The sequence below is a fragment of the Melitaea cinxia genome, chromosome 23, assembly GCF_905220565.1.
Source record: "Melitaea cinxia chromosome 23, ilMelCinx1.1, whole genome shotgun sequence".
In the NCBI taxonomy this organism is placed as follows: domain Eukaryota; kingdom Metazoa; phylum Arthropoda; class Insecta; order Lepidoptera; family Nymphalidae; genus Melitaea; species Melitaea cinxia.
The window spans coordinates 2,738,233-2,766,103 of record NC_059416.1 but is presented as its reverse complement, the minus strand read 5'-3'; the positions used below and the strand labels follow the sequence as shown (position 1 = coordinate 2,766,103).

Here is a 27,871-nt window from a genome sequence, read left to right as displayed (position 1 = left end):
AACGAACGCTTGACAGCGACGCAGGTCATTAGAAATTATTTGGCCAGTGTACCGAAATCCCGCGCGGACGCTGACCGCGTTTATTGCAGTCGCTCGCGTAGTATCATTACATAATAAAAAAAAAATAACGTAATAATAATTTAAAAATATAAGTGCGTTTTTATGAATATTCAGTGTATTTGCTGTTATTTATTCTGTATTATTTAACATATTATTTTATATTGGTAAGTATTTAGTTTTTTTTTTTTCATTTTTAGTCAGTGGAATTTTTTTTATTTGGGCGTGATAAACATTTTGTAATAAATCATAATCGACAAAATTATTTTCGTTTTAAAAATGCAAGTGAAAAGTCCAAAACAAAATTATTAAAGTACCTACATATTTTAAATGTCTACTTTCGTTTTATATATCTTTGTGAATTGATTTTTTATCAAATACTGGCCTTTGACCTCGAACTCGTGGAATTTAATAAGATTACCTATTGAATACAATTTTATTTACGACGGAGCCGACAATGTTCATACTGCGAAATATTTTTTTTGGCAATATATTGTTTTTTTATTTATTTTATTTGGAATAAACCTTGTCCTGAGGAACCCAAACAAATAATAATTATGCGTTTCGTTCAGTCATTCGATTTTTGGACCGAAGTTCCTTATGGCGTTGCGGAGGGGTACCTTAGCCGGCAAAAAAACGTTCGTAACATTAAAACATCGTAAATTTTTTATGTAGGTACTTTAAGTAGGTTACGTGATGAACATTATTATAATTGCTGTTATTTTATTATAATTAATGTTATTTTTATCAATAAAAAAATAATAATAATTATAAATGTATACCCGAATAATTATTTTCTTTATACCTCGAATTAACTTGAAAAAAATATTTTATACTAAGGAACTTCGTTTCTATCTGGTGTCAAACGACACCACACTGTTTTCGTTTTTAATTTATTTAAATAGATTTTTAATAATTATACTAAATCCTTACCATACATTTTTATAGTCAAAAAGTTACTGACTAAATTACATTTTAAATTACATTTTAAAAATTAATTTTTAAATTACATTTAAAAATTACATTTTTACAACAAAAATGTTTTCTAGTCATCTATCAAAAAGTCTAATTGTTTCAGAGATAAGACGGCACAAAAGAGATTAACATATATTTTTTTTAAATGTACCGTGTACATTTAAGAAAATTAAGTAAACTCCTATAACTTTGTTATTTATATATAAAAACTTCTTTTTCGCTAATGAGAATAGTAAACATTAAAAAAAAAACATTATTTATCGTTGTGTCCATTTGTTATAAGTATTCTCTGACGGTTCGCAGGAAAGTGGACATAAGGTGCCAATCAAACCACTAATTGCAAATGCATGCGACGTTTCGATCCTTTATTGGACCATCATCAGGTTACATGTAGCAGTCAATAGACATTTATCTATTGACTGCTACACTTTCCTGCGAACCGTCAAAGAATAATTTAAAAAAAATGCATCTTATTTGAATTCAACCCGTTAGAGATAAAATTTAGAACTTCGAGTTACGTACATAAGAAATTAAAGGAGGAAGAGGTTCTATATATTATTATTAATAAAACTATAAAATAGTTCTACAAAAGAATATGCTTTATAAAGTTTTCAAATATTAACCAAAATAATAACTATGTAGGTAACTAGAGATTTATGAACGCGCAGCACTTCCAAATGACTGCATCAATTGTATAAATTATTTTTATCTTGTGTTCGTTATATTAAATAAAAAAGCATAACTTTTAGTTCTCCGGGTTCGGTCACTTAGTCAGATAATAATTTTAAAATTGTTACATTAACATTGACACAGTGAGAACGAAAGGATACGATTACGACGGATTACGGATTTGTACCGAAAACTGTTTCCATGAATAAAAAAATGTCAAATTTTTCATAAGCTAATTTGTGATTCTACTAATTGAAAAAAATACTTTAAAAATATCGTAATATCATATTTAGCATCGAATTCGAAGGTAAAGGTATAAAGATAAAAGTATTAATTAATAATTGTTATTACGATAAAAATACACTATTGTTTCTTTTTATTTTAAGTTAGAACTGTTGTATTTTGTTGATATTAGAAATGTGAAAGTTTGTGAGGATTGATTGATTGATTTATTTATTAATGATGGAAAAAAGTAATGACTCTTCCTTGAAAAAATACTAAACGGATTATAATGCGACTCGGTAGGTACCTACGTAGATAGCTTGAAATTTAGAATAACAAATGCTAACACGTTTACATAGCTATCCCTATATTCCCATGAGAACGTAAGTTATGCGGATGAAATAGTTCAATAACAATAATAAATACTCCTCACTCAGTGCCCCCTAGAACAAAAAACATGTGTCGGGGGTCCCGAAACACAACACACAATCACAAACGCCCAGATGACGACAACCATTTGTATGGCCAATACACATTCTTGCAATGAGCACGGATCGTACTCTCAATCGCAAGTAAATTTTGATTTACCTTTTATTTTCTTTTCAATTATTTTTTAATAAAATCATCGTCTTCAATATTAACAATTATATTTATTATAATATTAAAACGTGATGTTGCAAAATTTTGGATCGCTCCCCGCCCCTGCTTGTCATACAATGTTAAACTTCTTGGACCCCCTACCTTCCCTTTAAGTAAGGTGTGACGTAATTTGTGCATGGCCCCTAATAAATGATTAAGCACTTTTAGTATTGTTTAGTCAAAAAATTAAATTAGCTACCATTATACCTATTAGAGCCGGGCGTTATCACAAACATAAAGTCGATAACGTTCTCGCCATTCGATAATTAAATTGATAGGTGGATCACAACGCTAATAGTCTCATTTTAATTAAGAAATAAATATATATATACATATACACAACTAAGTCGGCAACCAAGCATACGGCTCATCTGATGGTAAACGATTACCGTAGCTTATAACGCTTGCAGCACCAGAAACATTATCATATATCATTATTTATGGTCACCTTATTCATCACATGAACACAACACTGCTTTAAAAGCAATATCATTTAGCTTTGATCTTCAGTGAGGCTGAGGTACTTCCCCAGTCGGGCTACTACAGGTTTTTTGCAGGATATTCCCTGCTGTGTTTTACCTCAGTTTGATTCTAAAAATTCTTTAACGACGTCGTTACTAAGTGATATAGGCTATATTTAACAGGAGCAAACGAAAAAACCATATTCTTCACATCCACGCGAGCGAAGCCACTAAGAAAGCTTGTTCGTCAGTATAATTAAAATACGTTTTCCTTGTAAATAATAATTAAAACTATATTTAGGATAATAATATAAACAGTTCTTGAAAACGGGGACGGTATTATTACGTATAAATTTATTGATCATAGATTAAAATAAGGGATAGAAATCAGACGATTGATGACGGGTTGTTGCAGTGGTCTGAACAAATATCGTTGTTTTCCGCTTTAGTGTTTTAAAAAAACAATTATAAAATGTCAGTTGCTAACTGTAGCTAACTGACATTTTTTTTCTAATTCTGTTTGTTGTTGATTTTAGTTTGATCCTTCAGAAACCATATAAACCCGTGGTATCAATACAGTATGGAAAGTAAAATCGTTTGAAACAACGCTCAGCAGTGATGCGATTTGATCTGAGGATGATTTTTAACCAAAAACGAAATTTACGCAAAATACATGAATGTATTTCAAATATCACGGTAAAATAGTTCTTGAGCAGTAAGCTTTAGTCGCATGTCGGTGCTGATACAGTTTTTTGTGTCATTGATAGATATATGGCGTATCTAACACATCACATCTCTATTCTTTGACATACTTGCATGCAATCGTTTGGTTTAACGGCTTTCAAACAGTGCCAAAATAGCATAGATGATTTCGTCAATGTCACGCTATGTTGGAGAATACTTAATACACGAACGATTAACATTACTTAATAATTGTTTTTTTTTTTCTCTAGACAATACAAATCAGTGTGTGGAAAAAAAATTAAAAAATCAAAACCTTCAAACTTACACCTACATTTTACCTAGAACATCACAAACATTAAAACTACAATTACATTATGTAGGTACAATGTTATGCTACCCGTATACTATAATAGTTGAACAGGTTTTTATAAGAAACTAGCTATGTTCGCGACTTTGTCCTCGTGAATAGTGACTTTACATGTTCAAAGTGATTCTTTAAATTGGTATAACTTTTTTATTTATGTGCCGATTGATACGAAACAAACTCTAAATGTTAAGCTAAGCTGGCCACAATATATTAGTAAAAACCACATTAAAATCAGATAGACGTTTCTGAGATTAGAGTGTACAAACGCAAAGACAAACAGACAAAAATTCTGACAATCATTTTTTTGGGTACTATTTGCGTTGATAAAGGTCCCAATAGTGTTTTTTTCCCTCATATATCTTAAATATACAGACAACGACCCGTTACATTTTTATTATATGTATTGATTTATAATTACACATAATTGAAACTTATTTTCTTCCTTTTGTACATATCTATTGCTTATTATTACTAATACCCTTCTTACAAGTTTTAAGACCTTCACTATGACTACAATACCTATTTAAAAAAAAAAAAAACAAAAAAAAACGGTTTTTTAATGTGTTTTAACTCATAACTTTTTACTAGGTGGACGAATTTCGATTATTCTTTTTATAATCGAAAGCTGGTGGTTCTGGATTGTAGTCCTATAAATTAAATCGAGATCTAACAAGTACTTTCTGCGTTAACTCCAATATTGCTTATTTACTTGAGTTTTTTTCGTCTACCTTCGTTGTATTTACTGGTCGACGTAATTGAAGTCGGGTTTTCGTTTGTGAGCAAAGACAATCATTATTTATTATTGTTTACAATAATATACGTTAGAAATTGTGAGTTCAATGAGGATTTTCGGAAAAAAGGCAAGCCAATATCAAATATTTCTTTATTTAAAAAGGCTTATAAACTAACATATTTTTTTTTTTCATTAATTAATTAGGTGTTATTGAGCTACCATTGATTCGGAATGTAGCTTCACCTGTGAGGAATAGACAAGAAATCCAAAAAAATATATATATATAAATGACTCATCGGACCGATGACTTAAAAATAAATATTATAAAAAACAATAACTGTTGATACCGCTCTGGTGTAATGGTGCGGGTGCCGTATCGGCGGCGCCTAAACACCGACGGTCGCGGGTTCAATTCCCGCTCGGTGTCGATATTTGAGTTTGAATACAAATATTTATTTCCGGTATGGCTTATATTCCTTGTGGGTCTCCCTACCGTGCCTCGGCGAGCATGTTAAACCGTTGGTCTCGGTTGTTATCGTGTACACCTGTAAGCGATCGTTACTCATAGCAGGGAATATATATCCTCCAATCCGAATTGGAGCAGCGTGATGAATTAAGATCTGAACCTTTTCTTACATGGGGAAAGAGGCCTATGCCCAGCCGTGGGATACTACAGGCTGAAGCGGTTCGCCTGAATATGATTGCCACATGTAGTGTCACCCGTTCGAAACAATATTTCTAACAATTCTTGTTTACGTATTATGTAACGGTCATACATGTATTATTCCACGCATCCAATACAACCGTTGGACATCGTATAAACAAACGTTATTTATTAACATGTAAATAGATTTGGCAGCATCCCAATATATATATAAACTGATATTATAAAGCGGATGGTTTGTTTATTATCGGAAACTGTGGGAGACTTTATTTTATTTTTTGGGGGACAATTTATTGAGAAGGCCGGAAATAATCCTTCTTAAAATCCTACCTCAACCTTACAAAAGATCACGTCCAAATAACAGTGCTCTCAAGTGGTGATGTATTTCTGTGGCAGTAGGGTTAGAGAGGTTCGAGGGTAGGGTTGACGACGTGTTTGCTGTTATTTCAGGCGTCTACAAGTCTTGTATAAGCTACAATATTGAGAAGGTGACACAGCTGGAAATATCCTTCTTAAAATCTGGTGCAGCTCGACTAAGGACCTCAACCTTACAAAAGATCACATCCAAATAACAGTGCTCTTAAGTGGTGTTGTATTTCTGTGGCAGTAGGTTTAGATAGGTTCGAGGGTAGGGTTGACGACGTGTTTGCTGTTATTTCAGGCGTCTACAAATCTTGTATAAGCTACGGGCTATGGGCAGTATGCTTGTTTTCCCCTAGTTATATATTAAATAATTGCGTTTGCAGACAAACGAAGAAAAACCGACTTCAATTATATCGACAAGTAAAACAACGTAGGTATACGAAAAAATTAGTCAAGTAAATATGCATTATTAAAGAATACTCCAAAAGTTGTAATCAGATCTCAATAAAATTTAAATGTGACCACACGATAAACATCGGCTTTCGATTAAATGACAAAATCGGTACACCCAGTAAAAAGTTATGCGGACTTTCGAAAGTTTCCCTCGATTTCTCTGGGACCCCATCATCAGATACTGGTTTCCTTATCATGGTACCAAACTAGGGATATCTCCTTTCCAACAAAAAAAGAATTATCAAAATCGGTTCATAAACGACGGAGCTATCCCCGAACATACATTAAAAAAAAACATATACGGTCACATTGAGTAACCTCGTCCTTTTTTTTTGAAGTCGGTTAAAAAATACATATGGTTGTAGTATGCATTTATGAAGCTTTAAAATCATCACGTTCAAGAACCAAGGTTAAATTAAGGACCACATTCATACACATACACATACACCCAAACAGAAATTCTAAAAACAGCGTTCTAATAAATTGTATATGTAATAAAGTGTATATGTTTCATACATAAAGTTCGACTGGATTTGTATCTAGGAAATCTAAAGGATAAAAGTAAATAAACAATCAACTATTGACGCATGTAAATTCAACTTTAAATAAATAATCCATCCACTAGTTGAATTAATTTGGGTTATTTATAATTGTTAGAAATATCTGAGTTATGGGCAATGGCTAGTGCTATTATGATTGTTATGCCAAATAGATACGTAAAACAGAATATTTAACATCAGTATCCAATATATTAAATAAGTAAATAAACGCTTCACATCCAACGGCCCCCAGTGGGATTTTCCCCTGTGAGGGTTCCGAAAACACAATACACAAGCACAAACGCCCAGAGCACAACAAACATCTATATGGCTAATACAAATATCTGTCGTGAGCGGGGATCGAACCCGCGACCGCCAGCGCAACAGCCAGTGCTGTGACCTCTGCGCCAAGGCGTCGTCAAGTATTGTTGGGAATTTTAAATTCTACAGTGCACTTGTGACTATGACTTATGTATTGTGGTAGGGAATAGCAGGAAACATCTTGCTCAAAGTCTGAAAAGGCCGATTAGGAAAGTATAGGGTTTTTCAAGAGGAACTTTATTTTGTTAATCAAAATTAAAAAAAAAAAATTATGGTATTAAAAAAAGTATGGTTTGTCAACTATAGAAGAAAAATGATATCCGATAAATATTCACCACAATCACAGCTATAGCTCGATTTTTTTTTTAATCAAAGTTTTTAATCAGTTTTTGACAAAATGGTGGGTCTATTTCGTTAATAAGTTCACGAATTTGGAGTGTTAAGGCTAAGCATTACGAACCAGTGCTAGAAGCGTCAAAAAGTGATTAAAATTTTAATTTGTTAAATGACGATTTGAAGCTACTTTTGAGACCTATTTCGAATATGGATATTTTTGATTTTGACTTCAGCAAAATTGTCGCGTTTAGGCTTCTGAAAATCAAAGATACATTTTTGAGAAGCCTTTATATGCCGAGCGTCTCACTGTATGGTGCGCTATGTGGTCAAGAGGCATGATTGGGTCGTTTTTTTTTTTAAATTATGCTGGAAAAAATTCCTGAGGTGATTAAGGTAGAAAGAGGTCGACTGTTTTAACGGGGAAACAGGGTTGGCAACGTGCTAGATATGCTCCCGGAGGTGCAAATTTGGTGTGAACCATAAACTAGTTTGTCACTCTAGTGGCACCTACTAAAAACAAAATTAAAATTACTTTATTCAAATAGACTTCAAAATAAACTTTAGAATCATTCAGTCATTCAAAGAAAATAAACTGTTTATTGAGGATCTGGTTATGAAATTATATAATATTAAGATAAGAAGAAACATACTCAACGACAATAGAATAGCGGAAAACTTAAAATAGATCATCGGGTACAGTTTTGGTTATTCCAGATTGCAACCTACTTACGCACACACTACTAAGACAATAAGGAAATCTTACAAACCAAATGTTCAAACAGAATCACTGCATAAAAAACCTGTGCTTCGACAGGAAATAACAAAAAGGCAGGGTACATAAATGAGGTAGTCCGACAAATCACGTAAATCATATTTTGTGTAATTTTACCTCAAGTGTCATCGATTTTAGGAAATAAACGATGTTATATTTCATACAAACGTACTTGCCTATTTGCATGTTATGAGTGTATGCTACCTCAAATTGCTTATTTTCCACTCGGCAGGATATCCATATCTTCCAAACTACTGAACATTTAAGTTTGAAATTTATGTATGGTAAAGTTCAGGACATAAACTATCTTTCATGTGTTTCGAAAACACGATTCCATAAAATTTTCTCGATACAAAAAATAAGAAGTTAAAAGCAAAGTTACCTCTATTTTTGTATTAAAACCTTAATATCTCAGTAAATATAGAAGTTATGCACTTGAGATTAAACATGGTAATTGAAATAAATATGAAGAACATTTTATATGTTGCGTTTTTAAAAAAAATAACTATTGGTAATGTTTGTGGGGAGAAAATACATATAATTCGCGCGATAAACAACCAAGCGCTCTCAATTCTTATGTGTTTTTAGTACGGGTGAAATTTGAATTCGAGCTGAGGTAGTGTAGCCCCTTAAGTAGGTGTGTCAATGTTTACAATGCAGACCAAAGTATAAAGTAGGTATTGATATGATTCACCTAATTTGGATTCTAATTTTGGTATAATTTATTAAATTACTATTTATTACTCAACCGAACTTCGTACCATTGTTTTTTTGACGTGAATATATCGTTTATTTTTCCAAGTAAAAATTCTTTACGCACGCTTGACATGGGGAGAAAACTGGTGAATGCGTGACGAGAGCGTTACGAAAAGTGTGATCGCTCGAGGCGAACGGAGCAAGAGAGAGAGGTGTGAGCACACATTTTTCTTTCTCTTTCTGTCATTCCCAGTTACGTTTCGTATATCTATGTCACAGTTTAAGCCTATGTAGGCCTATTGCTAAAGAAGTTTTACTTCAGTCGTGTGGTCCAAAGCATACTCGTTTATTTTTTTTTAATCTTGCCCTGAAAATTACGGACAAAAAAAAGTTTAGTCAAATTCGATGTCATTCGGAGGCATTATATTTATTTACACATATTTATGTCGAAGACATCGTTATTCTATCGTCAGACATCATGTGGGCGAACAGTGGGATAATCGAGCAAAAAAACTACGTCATCAGTACCTTAATCTTCGTTTTAATATTTTTTACAAATTGGTCCTCAATCAAATCAAGTTAAACGCCGAATCAAAAATGAAACGACTCGTCGTCGTCGACGTCTTTTGTCATCTTGACCAGACCGCGCGATAGTGTTGCCAACCTTAGGACGCCGCGCAAACTTTCTTTTTCCTTCTGAATTAATGACTGTCTCCGACCTATAGATAAATTTTGGATTATTTAATTGCTAAGAACGTTTGAATCATCAATTTGACTGATGGAGAAAAGAGAGAAATTTAACTTTGCTTGCCAAGACATCAAAATATTCAGTATGAAGTTACATGAATGTGTATTTTGAATAAGTTACAATACGAGTAAATACGTATATTCCATACAATCATTCAATTATGACATCGTATGGATAAGATTTCCTATATTTTGCAATTAAAACATAAAGTACTGGGTAACAGTACCTTTTTTAATTAATATAATATTTAGAAAAGTCTTCAGTGGTTTGTGCTGTATGTTCAAATTAATTTATAAACTACCCAATTTTTTAAATTAAAATTACTTTTTGTGACTTTAAAAAGGATTTTTTGCATATTTTATAGAAAATTTATTAAAAGAAATATAATTTTAATTTATAAAATGAATCCTACTTGAATTAAGACATTTTTTATTTCGATGTTGAATGTATTTTTAACTGATTACCACATGTAATTATAGTAATGAAGTATTGATGGATGGACCAAGTATATGCCAAATTTTTAATAAATAAGAAAATATGTTTATTTTTAATCTGTGTAAAGTATTTTTGAGCCAAGTTTTTTAAGCGCGGGACGTTAAGAGTCGCTGTCAAGTACTTAAATGATTATTATTTATCTGTGTCCTGAACATCTGTATTTCCGTTTTGGAGCATCAACTTTTGCAATGATTATACAACAAATACGTCCTGGCCTTGTCCTATTTTTTTATTCGATTACAAATTAATCAGTAACAAGTAATATATAAAAAATTCAAACTGATTTTACAGTTAGTATCTTCAACTACAAGTACTCGTACAAAAATGTACTTGAACTTGAATGGATAAGAGAAAGACTTTGTAAACATATTTTTTTTATTTCGAAATTTGACAATATTATTTATAATTCACAACATAACTAAATATTAACTGATAGTTATGGTATAAATCATGTCCGCGTGGCATGGTGCCAATAATGCTGGCAGCATTTCCCCGTTGAATCGCTATGCCGATCGACTGGGAAAAAAATCACAAGCCCTCTTGTCATTGTGAAGTAATAATAGTAGTTAAAATAATAGTTTTACAAGTGTGCCTGTGTGCGTGCAAGTTTGACGCTGGTCCAGAATGTATTTGACTTGAGTTTATTATCTCATTGACTAAAACTGTTTCTTCCTGTCCTAAAATAAGCATCGCCCACTACCGACGAATTATTTTTGAACATACAAACATTATTTTCAGTTTACAACGGTAATAAAAAACAAATCCTTTGAAAAATCCTTGTTTTTCTAACGTCAAAAATTTATCGAAGTTTTTTTTTTAATTCTCAAAGAAGTTTTTACTCTTAGTATTTTAGGAGAAAGATTATAGGGTTGTTCTATTTTTTTCTTTTCTTTTTAAAAAATGATCCGTATTTATGAAAAAATAGTCTGACTAAAAGTAAGTATTTTAATACATGACTGAAATACGAAGTTATTGAACATTTTAATTTTAATACTTAAAATATATATATTTACAGTAACATCTTATAAAAGATACGATATTTCAAATATTTTTCCATTTATAAAACAATGTAAACACCATAAAAAAGTCTATAAACTAATGTTAATAAAAACTGATTTTTAGTACATAATTGTGTATATAAAACTTCGAGAGTCACAATTATACAACACTTATCGACTTGTGTAAATATAATGATATCGGACATAGTTATCAAAGGAATTATATGAACTTTATTTTAATTTATATACGGGGTCATAAAAATACATATAAGATTGCAAATTATTTATCAAGTCCTTAGGTGTGACCTATGATGTCCATTTTAATACATAGCGGAATTAACTTAAAAGATATTGTCAAAAAAATGGAGGTTTTATTTCCATATGTAATAAAAAAAAATCTTTACCTTTTCTTTTACTAACTTCGAAATCAGAAGTTTTTAATTTTTCTGATTCGCTTCAGCCTGTAATATCCCACTACTGGGCATAGGCCTCTTTCACCGTGTAGGAGAATGATCAGAGCTTAATCCACCACGCTGCTCCAATGCGGGTTGGCGGATATATACTATAAGTAACGATCGCTATTAGGTGTACATGATAACAACCGGGACCGACGGCTAAACGTGCTCTCCGAGGCACGGTGGGGAGACCCACAAGGACTGCACAAACACCCAGACCACGGCAAACACCTGTATGGCCAATACAAATGTTTGTCATGTACGGGGATCGAACCTACAACCACCAGCGTAACCGGCACAATCCATGGCTGTGACCGTTGCGCCAACGCGGCGTCGTCGTTCTGATTCGTATTTTAGATAAATCTTTTTTTTATACGACTAGGTCGGAAAACAAGCGACTGGTCTGCCTGGTGGTAAGCTAATACCGTCTGTAACCCGAGAACGCCTGCAACACCGAGAACATTGCATCGCGTTGTCGACCTTCGGACCTTTGGCTACCTTATTCATAGCAATACAACACTGCTTGAGACAGTGCTAATTAGCTTTGATCTTCTCTAAGGTTGAGATACTTACCCAGTCGGGCTGCTTCAGATTTTTAATACGATATTTCCTGCAGTGCACTATCTCAATTTGATAGTGATATTTCATTTAAGACAAATAGTACGTTAGTTATTTTTTTTAGTAATTTTCCAAGCGGACGTTTTTTAATTATGCTGTTACGAGTTTTATAACTTTTTTTTAAAGTTTTTCTCACTCTTCTACTCGTTTCCATAATCATGAACGAATGTAAAATTGTAAGAAAATTGTAATTTTAGCACCGAATGTACTTAAAACTTCGATAGATTTTTTTATAATGACATTAGCAAAGTCATCTGAAATAGAACTACTAAACCATTAGATAAAATTGGCGATAATCGTACAATTATCGCGCGATAGTTTGCTCTATGTCAGTTATAATAGAAACACGGTTTTAGCTTAATTATTGAAGACTAGGTAAATTTACAAATATCATTTTTCTAATTGAAACTTGCATGACAATAATTTCGCTTCGCTTCAGCCTGTAATATCCCACTACTGGGCATAGGCCTCTTTCACCGTGTAGGAGAAGGATCAGAGCTTAATCCACCACGCTGCTCCAATGCGGGTTGGCGGATATATACTATAAGTAACGATCGCTATTAGGTGTACATGATAACAACCGGGACCGACGGCTAAACGTGCTCTCCGAGGCACGGTGGGGAGACCCACAAGGACTGCACAAACACCCAAACCGCCAGCATAACAGCCACAAACGAAGAGAAGAGCCGGGCGAAGCCGCGTGCGGGAAATTAGTCGTTTTAGTGTGTTAAAAAAATATATATTGCAATATTTATTTATTTATATTTATAAAAAAAATACAGTATTTAAAAATATAGTAGTAGTTTAAATTATAGTAGTCGGTTGGTATTATGTAAAATATTTAAACTCAATATACCTACTTCTTTTTACAGTCTGTTCATTACAAATTATCATTTTTATTTTGCAATAAATATTTCCAATCCTTTCAGATATTGTGGGATTTATACCCCACCGTACACAGTAGCGTGAGCTTAGCATTAAGCCGATCAAAGATAAGCAATTTAAAGTATTATTGCATATCTAAAATTGATAAACTCAAGTGTAACTAACTTCTGATAAAGAATAGGTATATTTATTGATTTTATAATATCTTAGTAAATTTATTTTAATCTATATATTAATACGTGAAGCAACAACTTTGTACCTACCCCTTTTTACGAAAATTGCGCAGACGGTGGAGTATGAAATTTCGCACACGTACATTTTATATAGAGAAGGAGTGCAGAACGCTAATATTTTTTAAAATTATGCATAAAATACATTAAATCAATAAAAAAAAAAACATTACACAACTGCCACATATATTAGTCTTTGACAACAGAACCTCAATAATGTTCAAACTTATAATTTAAATTAATTATGGTCGAATTGCGTATATTAGTATTCATAATATTGTAAAAAAGTATGTTTGTGAAGACGGATTTTTGTTACTCCTTTCTTATAAAATATTTGAAAGATTATAATGAAAGTCGGTAAGTAGATAGCTGGAGCTCCACAATAGCACATAGAACACTTTGTATTCCGACTTTCATACGGTACGGATAATTAAGCTAAGTAATTTACATTTTTAACCGACTTCAAAAAAAGGAGGAGGTTACTCAATTCGACCGTATCTATATATATATATATATATGTGTGTGCGTGTATATATGTATATATTTAATGTATGTTCGGGGATAACTCCGTCGTTTATGAACCGAATTTGATAATTCTTTTTTTGTTGGAAAGGAGATATCCCTAGTTTGATCTGATGATGGAATCTCAGAGAAATCGAGGGAAACTCTCGAAAATCCGCATAACTTTTTACTGGGTGTACCTATTTTGATGATTTTTAATTTAATCGAAAGTCGATGTTGATCATGTGGTCACATTTAAATTTCATCGCAATCTGATTACAGCTTTTGGAGTAATCTTTTATAATCTGTATTTTGTTTTCGTCTACCTACGTTGTATTACTTGTCGATATAATTGAAGTCGGTTTTTCTTCGTTTGCCTGCAAACACAATTATATACTTTAATTCAGAAAGCCGGGAAGACAACGTCCTTCTACGATGATTGCTAAGGACTAACATTAATTTCTCCCTATGTATAATTCTATGTATAATTTTATACTATATCTATTATTCTGTATTTTTTTAAATCTATAATACTTACTCTATATACTTAATTTATTAAAAGTAAATATAATTTTTATTAATAAAATGACGATTTATAAGTGCTTCTGAAACCTTCTTGAATTGAGGAATTTTTGATATTGTTTTCTAGATCTTTACCTATACCTCCATACCAAGTTTCGTAATTAACGTTAATACCCAAATAAGCCTCAGTCTAGATATTATTTTTGCTTATCGTATTTCTCTTATTATTCTGTAATGTGTATATTCAATATCCTGCCACGTTAGCCATCGCGAAGGTCACGTTCGAGTGCCACTTGTCATTATCGGGTTGGTGAGATTTGGCGCCCGTGGTTATCGCTTGATTCCGCTCGTAGGTTAAATGTTTTATGTATTTTTTATTAATTTTATCTAATATATAAAATTCTTGTGTCACAGTGTTAGGGGCCAAACTCCTCCGAAACGGCTTGACCGATTCTTATGAAAATTTTTGTACATATTTGGTAGGTATGAGAATTGAGGCACAGTAGCTCGATAATTGAAATTAAAACGTTAATATAAACATGTCATATTTAAAGTCATCGGTGTATCAGTGATGATGCGCCGATGACTCGAATGTTACAGCGTACGTTCCATTGAACCTCATTAACGTGTCATGGCGAACTATGAATTGACCCTGCGTAAATATTGCTCGTGTTGGACAGTGACAAACGAATACCCTTAGGATTTAATATTTAATTACTATTAATATTATATAATGTGTTTGTGGCTGTTGTGCAGGCGTTTGCGGGTTCGATGTCCGCACAAGACAAACATTTGTATTGGCCATACAGATGTTTGCCGTGATCTGGGTGTTTGTGCAGTCCTTGTGGGTTTCCCCACCGTACTCGAAGAGCACGCTAAGCTCGGTTGTTATCATGTACACATGATAGCGATCGTTACTCATAGTAGGGAATATATCCGCCAACCCGCATTAGAGTAGCACGGTGGCGCTTTGATCCTTCTCCTATATTGGGGAAAGAGGCCTATGCCCAGCAGTGGGACATTACAGGCTGAAGCGAGCGAGCGAATGTAGTTTGTGCTTACTGTTAATTGTTATTAATATAATTTTTACATTCTTCCCCACTTATTTTTAAAATACACGTCTCTAAAAAAATGTACAACTGAGCAATAGTAAGGTATATTTTTAATTGTTTTATTTTAATTTATAATTTCTTATTTGTATAGCTTTATATCATATTTTTATATTATAATATCGTGTGTACTCTAGTACGAGATTACTTTAGAAACAGTGCACTGTTAAACTGTTAATTGTTTTTGCTGCATTATTTATCAAATAAATTGTATCTTTTTTTCTGTAAATAAATAAATAATTAAACGAATACACTGTAATAGTAATAAATGTCACGTGCGATAGAAAAAAAAATGTTTTTTCAGGGCAAGACTATGTATATAAGATTAAATTGAATAGATGACGAGTGTTTGCAGTGATAGTTTTGCAGAAGATGTTAGATATTAGCATTCAATTATCGCTTTTTAGATCTGCACCTACATCCGAGGTTACGAACGTTTCGTTTCTATAACTTTGTAACATATATATACTTAATATCTTGGTAACTTGGTCTATTATTTTAAATGAAATATCATTATTGAATCCTTTCAATGATTTATAATAATTTAATCCTCATTAATGGCGACAAACCTATTATTGTACCTTTTTGAATAAATTAAAAACATTATTTATTTAGTACTAGAGTTTTCCCACGGCTACGCTTGCGTTTTTCTAATGATAATTTGCGTTTTTCTAATAAAAATTTTCTAATATATAAAATTCTCGTGTCGCGGTGTTTGTAGTTAAACTCCTCCGAAACGGCTTGACCGATTCTCATGAAATTTTGTGTGCATATTGGGTAGGTCTGAGGATCGAACAACATCTATTTTTCATCCCCCTAAATGTTAAGGGTACCGTGTAGGGTAGTCCACCCTAAATTGTTTTTTAATTTTTAGATGAATTATTTATTCTTTATTTTATTATAATTTGGCGTTAAAAAATACATACAACCCTAAATTTTCACCCTTCTACCACCAACCTTTAGTGGCAAGACAACGTTTGCAGAGTCCGCCAGTAATTATATAGAAATGTTGTTTGGGTTGGGTCTAGTCTATAAAAAAAAAAAATAGATGATCTGAAGAACTTCGTACAGCCATATATATTTTTTTTTGTGACTTTATCCATTTTTTGGTATTCCAATGTAAAAACTGTCCAGACAATGACGAACAAAAAAATGCAATTCGATACAGTCGTACAAAAGCTATACGCTTACATACATCCTGGCGATTTATTTCTATTTATATAGAAATAAAGAATAATAATAATAATAATGTAAAATAAAATAATAATAATAATATATTCGCCTTATTGCCTCCACTGGTGACAAGAGGGCTGGTGCATTTTTTGCCCAGAGAATCGGCATAGCGATTCAACGGGGAAACGCTGACAGCATTCTTGGCACAATTTCACGCCGACATGATTTATACCAAAACTATCTGTAAATATTTAGTTCTTAAGTTGTGAATTTATATAGATATAGTAATGTCGATATTTAACAAATATTTTAGTGAAATATTTCCATTCCAGGATGCGACAACATTGAATCATGGAGAAACAAACGATGCACATGCTCTCCGTCCAGGAGAAGGGAGGACCGACCAGGAAAGTAAATCAATATATTGCCGCAGTTGCAGGTGAGAATTGGAACCAACATAATTGTTTATAATAATTTTACATATGCTGTATGGCTACGGCATTAGAGAATATAGCCACCCTATCTCTTCCCGTGGGTGTCGTAAGAAGCGACTAAGGGATAACACAGTTCCACTACCACCTTGGAACTTAAAAAGCCGACCGATGGCGGGATAACCATCTAACTGCTGGCTTTGAAATACACTGACCGAAGACGGGCAGCAGCGTCTTCGGTGCGACAAAGCCAGCCCTGCGGTCACCAACCCGCCTGTCCAGCGTGGTGACTATGGGCAAAACACATGAGTTCACGCCATTTTTGGCGTTAACTTGTGTAGGCTTCCAGCGGTGGACTGTGATAGGCTAAAATGATAATACATTAAGGTCATTATTAGGGTTATTACTTAAACAGAGTTAAGTTATGCTACTTCACAGATAGAACGTTTTAACCAATTTTTTTGGTTAGTGTTACTAAGTCTATAAATTTCAGCGTGCTGTATTTAAAATTTCTTCTTAGAAATGTATATGTGGAGCCTTTTTCCTCTTCTTGTTACTCTTGTACCTTGAGGTTATGAAAGAAAAGCAGTACTCTTGAAATTGACTGTCAGTATGTAAATGAAAGCATGTTCCTGTTGACTATGGTTGTAATTTATTACATTGAGTAGGATAATTCACAAATCAGATTTAATGCGATTTACAAACAGTCAGCTTTTTGCTTCCCACCGTGTTTGTGATTTGTTGTTTGTTCGTGTTCAAGTGTATTTATCTATTAAGAATTTGTAATACTTCAGAATTGCGATAAAAACAAATAATCCGAACTAAACACGTGTTTCAGAATTCATATCAATCATAAATGCAAAATATTTTCGCAAAGTTCTTCAATTGATTTTATATTTCCAACCATTTATCCCATACTAGTAGTTAGAATATAGCCACCCCCTCTCTTCCCGTGGGTGTCGTAAGAGGCGACTTAGGGATAACACAGTTCCACTACCACCTTGGAACTTACCGATGATGGGATAACCATCCAACTGCTGGCTTTGAAATACACAGGCCGAATACGGGCAGCAGCGTCTTCGGTGCGACAAAACCAGCCCTGCGGTCACCAACCTGCCCAGCGTGGTGACTATGGGCAAAACACATGAGTTCACGCCATTTTTGTCACGAACTTGTGGAGGCCTATGTCCAGCAGTGGACTGCGATAGGCTGAAGTGATGATGGTGATCATAATCAGTAAACCTAGTAAACGGTTATGACGTAACAAATATAAAAAAAAATACAGATGGATTGAGAACCTCTTACATTTCTCGAAGTCGATTTAAATGTGCTAATTAATGACGCAGAATCTTATGATAAGAAAACTAAATATAAACATACGTCAAAATTGTCAGTCCAAATTGTAATCACATCGCATCGATCAATCTTCTTCCTGTCTTCTCCATTATATGTGGCATTGCCGAAGTCATGCGTCCTATTATTAACCACATCAAAAAAAGGAGGTTCTTAATTCGACTCTATTTTTTTGTGGTGTCCTCATATCATTTTACCGATTTGAATGATTCTTTTTGAAGTGAAATTTCTTTGCGCACGTTTGACTTGGGGAGTAAGCTGGTGAATGCGTGACGAAAGAGTAATACAGATATAAGTTAGTGAAGGAAGAAAGAGACAGTGTTACATTTCATAAGTTTTACTTCAGTCGTGTGGTCTCAAGCATAGTAGTTTTTTTTTTAATTGACAGCTCGTGCTTATCATGTTATCCCATTTAAATTTGATCGAGATTTGACGAGAATTTGAGTTATCTATATATTAATACGTGAAGCAAAAACTTTTTATCCCTTTTTACGAAAATTGCGCGGAACTTTCGTATAAAAAACAATCGCCAAATCGGTACATCCAGTCAAAGTACCTATGTAACACACACATAAAATACAATCGAATTGAAATCCTACTGATTTTGGTCTGTTAAAATATCTTTCACATAATTATGTATTTATTATTATCCAGTAAAAAGTATAAGGTAACATCTATAAAAAATCTTTGATGTCTTGAACGTCATCATTTTTGAAAGTTAGTTAAATAATAGAATATGTGAAGTAGCAGTGTAGTCGTCATGTAGTGTCCGAAAAATAGTACTGTATAATTAATTGTACACGTAATAATGAGTTTTAACACTACGTGAATAAAATAGCTGTTTGTAAATTATTTGCAATGGTACAGAGGTCAATGTACATTAGTACATACATAAAAAATTGGCAAAGTGACAACGTTTAAATCATATGAAACAGTTATTTATAGACGTCAATGGTATCAGTGATTATATCCATCCAAACGTTCTCAAACTTAAGTACGAGTTAATAATAGGTATGTCTTCTGGGGTTCACTTTGGTATTTGTTAGTAGTTTTTGGGTAATTAGCCAATTTTTCAATTATTGACTACGGGTCGGTGTCTCGTGTTGTCTTGATACATTTGCGTGTTAGGCTTTATTGATTGTGTTTCCCTTATCAACGGCTTATAAAAGATTTTGTTACGTTTTATAACATAGTTATATTTCATATTGGTCAACAAACCATGTTGTTTTTTTTCTTCTTTTCATATCTGAACTTTGGATGATACATATTTTGGTTCCCAAATTAATGTCAATGTTTATACGTGTCAAAACCAAGCCAATAGCCAAAAATAGTTTTGTCCCAAATAGTTGGACAACTAAGTTGATTCCCCACTAAAGAAGTTTTGCTTTTTTGTGTCTATTTCTGCATAGAACATTCACTAATTCAAAATCATTGATGGATTTTCCAACTAAATTTAATCAAGTCCCAATTGTAAATATCGTATTGAACAAAAATTAAAAACAAATTGACAGCAAATGCGTTGTGACTATTGCAATTGAGCGGCAAAGGTCGAGGAATACGTCGTTTGATTAAAGCCAATTATAAGTTGTTTACTTTATTCCAATCCAGTAATCCAGAACACGTTATTACGCTACAGGTTTTTTTTTTATATAAGTCTGCAAACAAGCGTATGGCTCACCTAATGGTAAGCGATTACTGTAGCTTATAGATGCCTGCAACATCAGAAGCATCGCAAGCGTATTGCCGACCCTACCCCCTATTCCCCCCAGGAGCTCTGGTCACCATACTCAACAACATAATATATCTGTATCTCATAATTTCATATCTGTGATCTTCTGTAAGGTTGATATACCACCCCAGTCGGGCTGCTCCATATTTCGAGCAGGTAAATTACCTATGAATTACCTCAGTTAATTATGATTAAGTCCATTCCAATTCTAATCCACATAATTTCAATGATGGAGCCACTGTATTAGACGATTGAAAAAATGTGAATGAAATATTTTCAAATTTAGTCCATTGAGGTAGAGAAGGCACAACAAGGCACAACAAAAATTTAGGTCAGTACCTTAATCCTGCAGGCTACATCTAAATAGAGTCTAGCCAGAGCTTATCAAGAGATTTAGAAGTTAGATCGGCACCACGCTTGCTTGTTTGTTGCAGACGTTCATACGGTTACGGTATCCTCTTACCACCAGGACGGAGAACCCGTCGGTTTTCTACCCTATTGATATAAAAGAATATACAAAATAAAAATAAAAAAAAATCAATCAAATATAAAGACGTATACTTAAACTTTATATGACAATGATAATGAATACTGCAAATTGAAAAATAATAAAGATATAACGTAGTTGTAATGACAGCTGTAATCCATTTGCATCGTTTGACCTACGTTCCGAGTCAATAATTACAATGAAAGCTATTGAATGAAATACAGATATAAATATATGTGCTTGAAATAAACTTGCAGACATTTGTCTTGTCGGTTTTAGCTGATGCGTTTGGTCTGAATTATAATTAAGTCTTATACTACGGATCCTGGAGTGAAGACCGCGTCTTGGCAAACGCCGTGTGGGACCTCCCCCGGCCCGTTGGACCGACGATCTACGTAAGATTGCTGGTGTGGGCTGAATGAGGAATGTGAAAAAACGGGGATGTCTGGCGTGAACTTGGGGAGGCCTATGTCCAGCAGTGGACTGCAATAGGCTGTCTGACTAGTACTGCAACCGCCTGTATATGTCCAACTGTAGGAAAAAAGACTTTTCCTGTAAAGTAGAAAATTCGTTCTGCTCTTTAGAAGATGAATGTTGTCATAAAGATTTATTTACTTTTTTTTTTGGAACAATTTCAATACTTTCGGCAATTTCCATTCACGTTAAAATTTTTGATACACAACCAATTATCTTCTTGCTCCGTTACAGGCAATTGTAGGGATTTGGTTACAAAGTTTTTGTACACGCAATAAGTGATGCAGTCTAAATTACAAATAACAGTTAAGAGGTTAATTAAATCAATTTCGCAAAAGGAACCGTTATTGTCAAATATGCAACAAAAGTAGCGGATATTAGCAAAGTTGATGTGAATTTAAATAAAAACAGAGTACAAATCAAAATCTTTAGGTTATATAAAATTACAAGGCAAAGAGTATTTCCAAAACATAACACACACTGACGTGATTCTTAAAAAATAAACTTATTAAAAGTAACGGATACAGTTTTATCAACCCATAAACCAACAATAACTTAGTATAGACAAGCTTAACTTAATGTATAAACATTGCTATATTCAACAAAAGTTAAGAAAAACGGTGTAATAAAAAGATATTTATGGTTCTTTTCAGCGGCGATCGGAGCTATCACAGCGGGAACTATCCTCGCGTGGACGTCACCAGCGTTGCCTCAACTGGAGCCGCCGAAGGACACGATAAACGTTACAGAAGCGGACATTGATATTTTTTCACTGAACGACACTCTATCAAGTGACAAAAATGTAACAGAAGTATTACTGAACTCGTTGGGTCAGCCTGCTGACTTTTTACTGAGTACAGCTGAAAGTAAGTATTATATATAATAAGAATATTGTAATAAATCAATAAATAAAAAAACTCTTCAGACTCAACGACCACAATTAGGATTTACTCTTGTGTCATGGTTTCCACACACACTACACGCACAAAACTCCCAGACCACGACAAACATCTATATGGCCAATACTAATGTTTGTCGTGTGCGGGGATCGAACCCGCGATCGCAAGCGCAATAGCCAGTGCTGTGACCGCTGCGCCAACGCGTCGTCAATACTATAAACAATAATCTTAATAAATAAATATCTTATTCACACGGTCGTCTGTTCCTATGGTAAGCAACTTAATGCTTGTGTTGTAGGTAACAGCTACTACTAAATATTTTTTCTTTTAATTTAGAAATAATACATATATAAATATACCATAATGCAAATATTACGAGACTCAGGCGGGAATTGAACCCGCAACGAAAAAAAAAAAAAACAGAACGCAACTGCGCCAACGGGCTAGTCAAATATGATATGTGAAATTTATTTATTTAATTCTCGTTTATGTATAAATTTTTTTAGGTTAATTTTCTGGTTACATAATATGTAGACATAGAAACGATTACTATCATTTAACCTAAGCAACCTTTATTATTTAACATGTAACATATTTACTGTCAGGTAACTGTGCCAGAGTCATCATTATTATTACCTACATCTAAAAGCTATCAAGAATAAACTAACATGACTGTGTAAAATGAAACGTATTTTCTGATTCATTATTAATTTTTTTTTCCTCGATTTATTGTAATGCTAGGTAAAAAGGTCTGTTCTCCAACAAAAGAAAAAATGGCGGCTTTTAAAATTTTTATTTGGCTATCTGTTGCCCCGACAAATTTCAATCTGTCAAAAATTGATATTAATTTTTTTATATTTTTTTTTTTTGTATTAAAATCTTCCGTGGGCTTTAAGCAACATGCAAAAAAATTAGCCGAATTGGTCGAGCCATTCTCGAGTTATGCGCTTAGCAACATTCATTTTTATTTATATAGAAGATTATTAAAATGGTCACATACCCAACGATTAGGGAGGAGGAAGATTGTGCAGAAAAATGTTACGGCGCTTTACATGGGGAAGGCGGGAAGGGTCAAAAATCTTAAAAAATTGCGTTGGTGTAATACTTGAACGCCCTATATAATAATACGCCACACCCACAAACGTTCTCCTGTTACGTTGTCTCTGGATTGAAGCCAGAAGTCATATCGAAGGTCATTTACTCTGTTTTCAACTCCAAATCACGAGATTATGAGAATGTCACTTTAAATTGTAAAAAATCACATGACTATTGTTAAGAAATATTTATAAATGAAATCATATCTTTAACGCGATAGATTTTTTTTTTGGAGATAGCGTAATCCGGTTTAGTGTTGGTAATCCTATCTCGAGATATAGACAATCAAAATGTCGATATGCTAAAATATTTATATATTTCATTAAAGTTTCAAAATATTTTCCACTGTTGAAATTTCATTAACGAATACACTGTATTTATACTACTTGAATTCTAGACTAAAGTATAATAAAATGCTATCAAGCAATGCTTTAATTTGCATAAACTTATGGAAAAAATACAAATAATTCTTACAGTAATTGAAAGTACGGGTTCTAAATGCCATCTTGCTTTTCTTTGTATAATGTTGCTGAGCATTTTTCCAATTAAAAGTCTAAGAGTAATTTACCTATATTTTTATTTTACACTAGCTGTACCCTACGCGCGTTGCTACGCTTTTATATATAAATTTTTTTTTTTTTGATCGTACCAACTCAGAAGCCTTCGTGGGCTCATGCACAATACTTTACTGAAGATCATTACATGATCAAATACATAGTTTACGATTCTATAAAGGACATACAGACAAACATTAATTTATAATATGTATGTAGATGTATTTTATGAAATCTTAAGCAATTAACAGTTACCACAGTTTTTGTTTACATTTTGGATACCCATGACGGTACGGTACCCCCACGGGTAGGATATGAACCCTACCTAATATGATTATTCCCATAACTTTGTTCTAGGTTCCCTGGTGTCGTCAATTTTAGCTATCGGGGCGGCTATAAGCGCCCTACCCATTGGCGTTCTCGCGCAGAAAGTGGGAAGGAAACCAACAATTCTTGTTCTTGCGGCGCCCTTCTTATTCAACTGGTTGCTCACAATCTTCGCAAATGGAGCCGGGATGCTCATCGCTGCAAGATTCTTCGCTGGAATAGCTACCGGTAATATAAGTTAAAAAATAACTAAAATAAAAATAACAACAATCAGAAAAAAAATGTGCGAAATTAGTGTGTGTTAACTCCGACACTGGCGCATACTTCTTAAGAACTCATGACTCATTGACCAAAATCATCATCATCATTGGCCTTAATCCGTCTATTGCAGACGATTTAGACAGTGTCAGAAAGACACTGTGTTGCCAAGGACACTCTTCAGGAAAACGCAGAGTTGTCTAAGCTCTGCGCCACCCTCTCGACCTCACTCGCTAGGCCCACAGGAACGACGAGTGGATACGTGTGGAGCCAGTGCGACTGCAGGAGTTTTTCGCATTTTAGAGCTTTTGACCAATATATGTTACTGTATACAAGCATACGCATACATGATTCTGTGATGAACATCACTCTTAGCATCACTAATTAGTTATTGTATCGTATGGTGTCACCACTTATTTTTAAGAAAAAAATATATCGTTTTTTAAAGATTAAACTCCAAGAAGTACAAAAGTTACCAACAATTGGTGTCATTACTGATAGTTTTGGTATCACTTTTGTGGCAATTTTGCATAAAGATAACTTCATAGTCACGAGATTAATCATATTAATAGAATTCTGCTCATAACGTTTAAGTTACGTTATTTTTGTATGGCTCTTACGATCTTTTTCAGGAGACCTTGATCATCGTCGATAGAACAAATCCCAACGGCCTACCTTCTTATGATTTCAAAACTTACGCTTCTGCCGTGTGTGAATTGAAAACACACTTTTTTTGTATAGACGTCAAAATTTTGAAATCATCAACATTATTTCATTTATTTTAGGTGGTATATGCGTAGCAGCACCGATGTACATAGGAGAAATAGCAGAAACCTCAATCCGCGGAGCCTTAGGCTCATTCTTCCAACTGTTCTTGACGGTGGGCATCCTGTTCACATTCGTCGTCGGCGGTTGGACGCACTGGAAAACACTCTCCATCATCTCCGCTGTCTTCCCTATTCTACTTGTTGCTGTCTTTTGGTAAGTGAATCGTTATTTTTAAAAAAAGCATTTATCTATTACAGACTATTGTCATATAATATATTATTGTACCTTTTTTTAAGTCAAGAAGTCTCAACAATTTTAATATATTTTCAGGTGGATGCCAGAAACGCCACAATATTTACTAGGAAAGAACAGAAGACGCGACGCTGAAAAGGCTTTAAGATGGTTGCGTGGGCCTGATGCCGACCTTACCGCCGAACTCGAGGACATGCAGAAAGATGTAAGCTTAAAAATATATATATTTCCAGTTAAGGGGCTACACTACCTCAGCTCGAATTCAGATTTCTCCCGTACTAACACACACGAGAATTGAGAGCGCTTGGTTGTTCATCGCGCGAATTTTATGTATTTTCTCCTCACAAACATTATTAATAGTTATTTTTTAAAAAACGCAACATATAAAATGTTCTTCATACTTATTTCAATTACCATGCTTAATCTCAAGTCCATAACTTCTATATTTACTGAGAGATATTAAGGTTTTAATACAAAAATAGAGGTAACTTTGCGATTTTTTTGTATCGAGATAATTTTATGGAATCGTGTTTTCGAAACATATGAAAGATAGTTTATGTCCTGAACTTTACCAAACATAAATTTCAAATTTAAATATTCAGTAGTTTGGAAGATATGGACATCCTGCCGAGTGGAAAACAAGCAATTTGAGGTAGCATACACTCTTAACTATCTTACTAGATATGTACTTTGCTTTTTTAAATTCTACGAGTATACGGTGTTAATTATGTAAAATTGATATAAAATAATATCTTTATATTTCACTAAAATAAAAAGTTAATCGTCAATTTCTTCAAAACAAAATTATTGATCTTTGTTATTATTCTTTATTTATTTTAGTTTTAATTGAACATCGAGCTACAACTTATAAGGCGCTAAGAGTGACAAAAAATAACAATCTGTAAGGAAACAAAATTTTCGGATTTTATTAGGTTTTTTAGATGACCGACGTTTCGGATACTTTACAGCGACCATGGTCACGAGAGGAAGGTTTCGTGCATCTAAAAAACCTAACTAACCGCAAAAGTTGTTTTATTATAACGAGCGAAATTCGCGTAAACATTAGAAAACAATAACCAACAATCTGATAAGAATAAATATCTATTCTTTTCCAGGTCGACAATTCATTTCGTCAGAAAGCGGGAATGCTCAGCATGGTCACTCAACGCGCACCACTAATGGCCCTAATCTGCTCTCTCGGTCTAATGTTCTTCCAGCAGTTCAGCGGCGTTAACGCCGTCATATTCTACACTAATAACATCTTCCGATCCGCCGGCTCAGACATACCACCGGCCATCGCGACCATCATAGTCGGAGTCGTCCAAACTATCGCCACTTACGTATCATCTCTTCTAATAGAAAAAGCCGGTCGACGTATCTTGCTCCTACAGAGCTGTATCATTATGGGCATCTGCTTGATCGTTTTGGGCGCTTACTTCAAATTGCAAGAGGGCGGTACCAATGTAACCTCAGTCGGTTGGCTACCCTTGTTGTGTATGGTCCTCTTCATAATTTCCTTCTCTCTTGGCTTCGGACCTATACCCTGGATGATGATGGCCGAGCTATTCTCTGTGGAATTCAGGGGTACAGCTTCCGGTATTAGCGTTATTATGAACTGGTGTCTCGTGTTCGTTGTCACTCTCTGTTTCCCGTTGTTGAAAGACGCCATCGGTATTTATAGTTGCTTCTGGGTTTTCAGCGGTTTCATGATAATTTGCGTGTTTTTCGTTTTCTTTTTGATACCGGAAACAAAGGGGAAGACGGTTTCCCAGATTCAGACCATTCTCGGCGGTTCGAGGTCGTAATATAGAGCGTTGAAGGTTATCAAATACTCAGGTGGGATTTCGTGATCACTTTGATATACAAACATTAGATATAAGATATTAACGGTCGGTTTCAATAACTTATTTGTGATTTTCATATGGCTGGGTTCGATGATCTAATTTCTCTCATTTTGCTTACCAGTCAAAATTCTATCTCTAGTGAGAGAAATTAGAGATTTGCCGTTTTATAAAAGTCGGCCGTGAATGCTATTAATTTTTGATATGAAATTGGGAATATATTTTAGCGAAAATACGTGATATATTTTAAAATTTATGAAAAAAGCTACATTTTAAGCCGTTAAAAATATTCACTATATACATATACTAATAATTAAAAATAATTTCTCGACAATTAATAACATCAAATGACTATAGAAATTACATGAACATTTTATTTATTTTTAATTTATGTCTAAATATTTTTAATTTAATTTTTTTGATCTCTATCCAAATAAAAAAAAATATATAAATAAAATACAGATCAAGTAATTGATACTGACCAATAGATGTGTTCATATCATTGTGTGTAATTTTATTGTACAATGACATATTTTTGTAAATGTGTGAGTTTTGGTATAGACATTGTTTCGTATAGTATAATTTGTGATTAATAATGAACAATTTATATTTTAACAACACTGGCCCTCAAAAAATAGTTGTCTGTACCTTTGAGCAGCCCCATCTAGGGCATAATTCGATGATGATTACAATTCGATGCCCTGATTCTAAATTTGGG

At 33.7% G+C, this 27,871-nt stretch overlaps 1 protein-coding gene across 1 annotated transcript; it reads left to right on the top strand.

Annotated features, from left to right (window-relative positions):
- LOC123665301 (facilitated trehalose transporter Tret1-like) lies at positions 1-27,151 on the top strand. Its single transcript, XM_045599622.1, has 7 exons — positions 1-224; positions 17,018-17,124; positions 21,813-22,025; positions 24,065-24,262; positions 25,078-25,273; positions 25,391-25,517; positions 26,428-27,151. Exons 2-7 carry the CDS (start codon positions 17,037-17,039, stop codon positions 27,115-27,117), a joined length of 1,512 nt encoding a protein of 503 aa, XP_045455578.1. The 5' UTR covers positions 1-224; positions 17,018-17,036; the 3' UTR covers positions 27,118-27,151.
- The last annotated feature ends 720 nt before the right edge of the window (positions 27,152-27,871 follow it).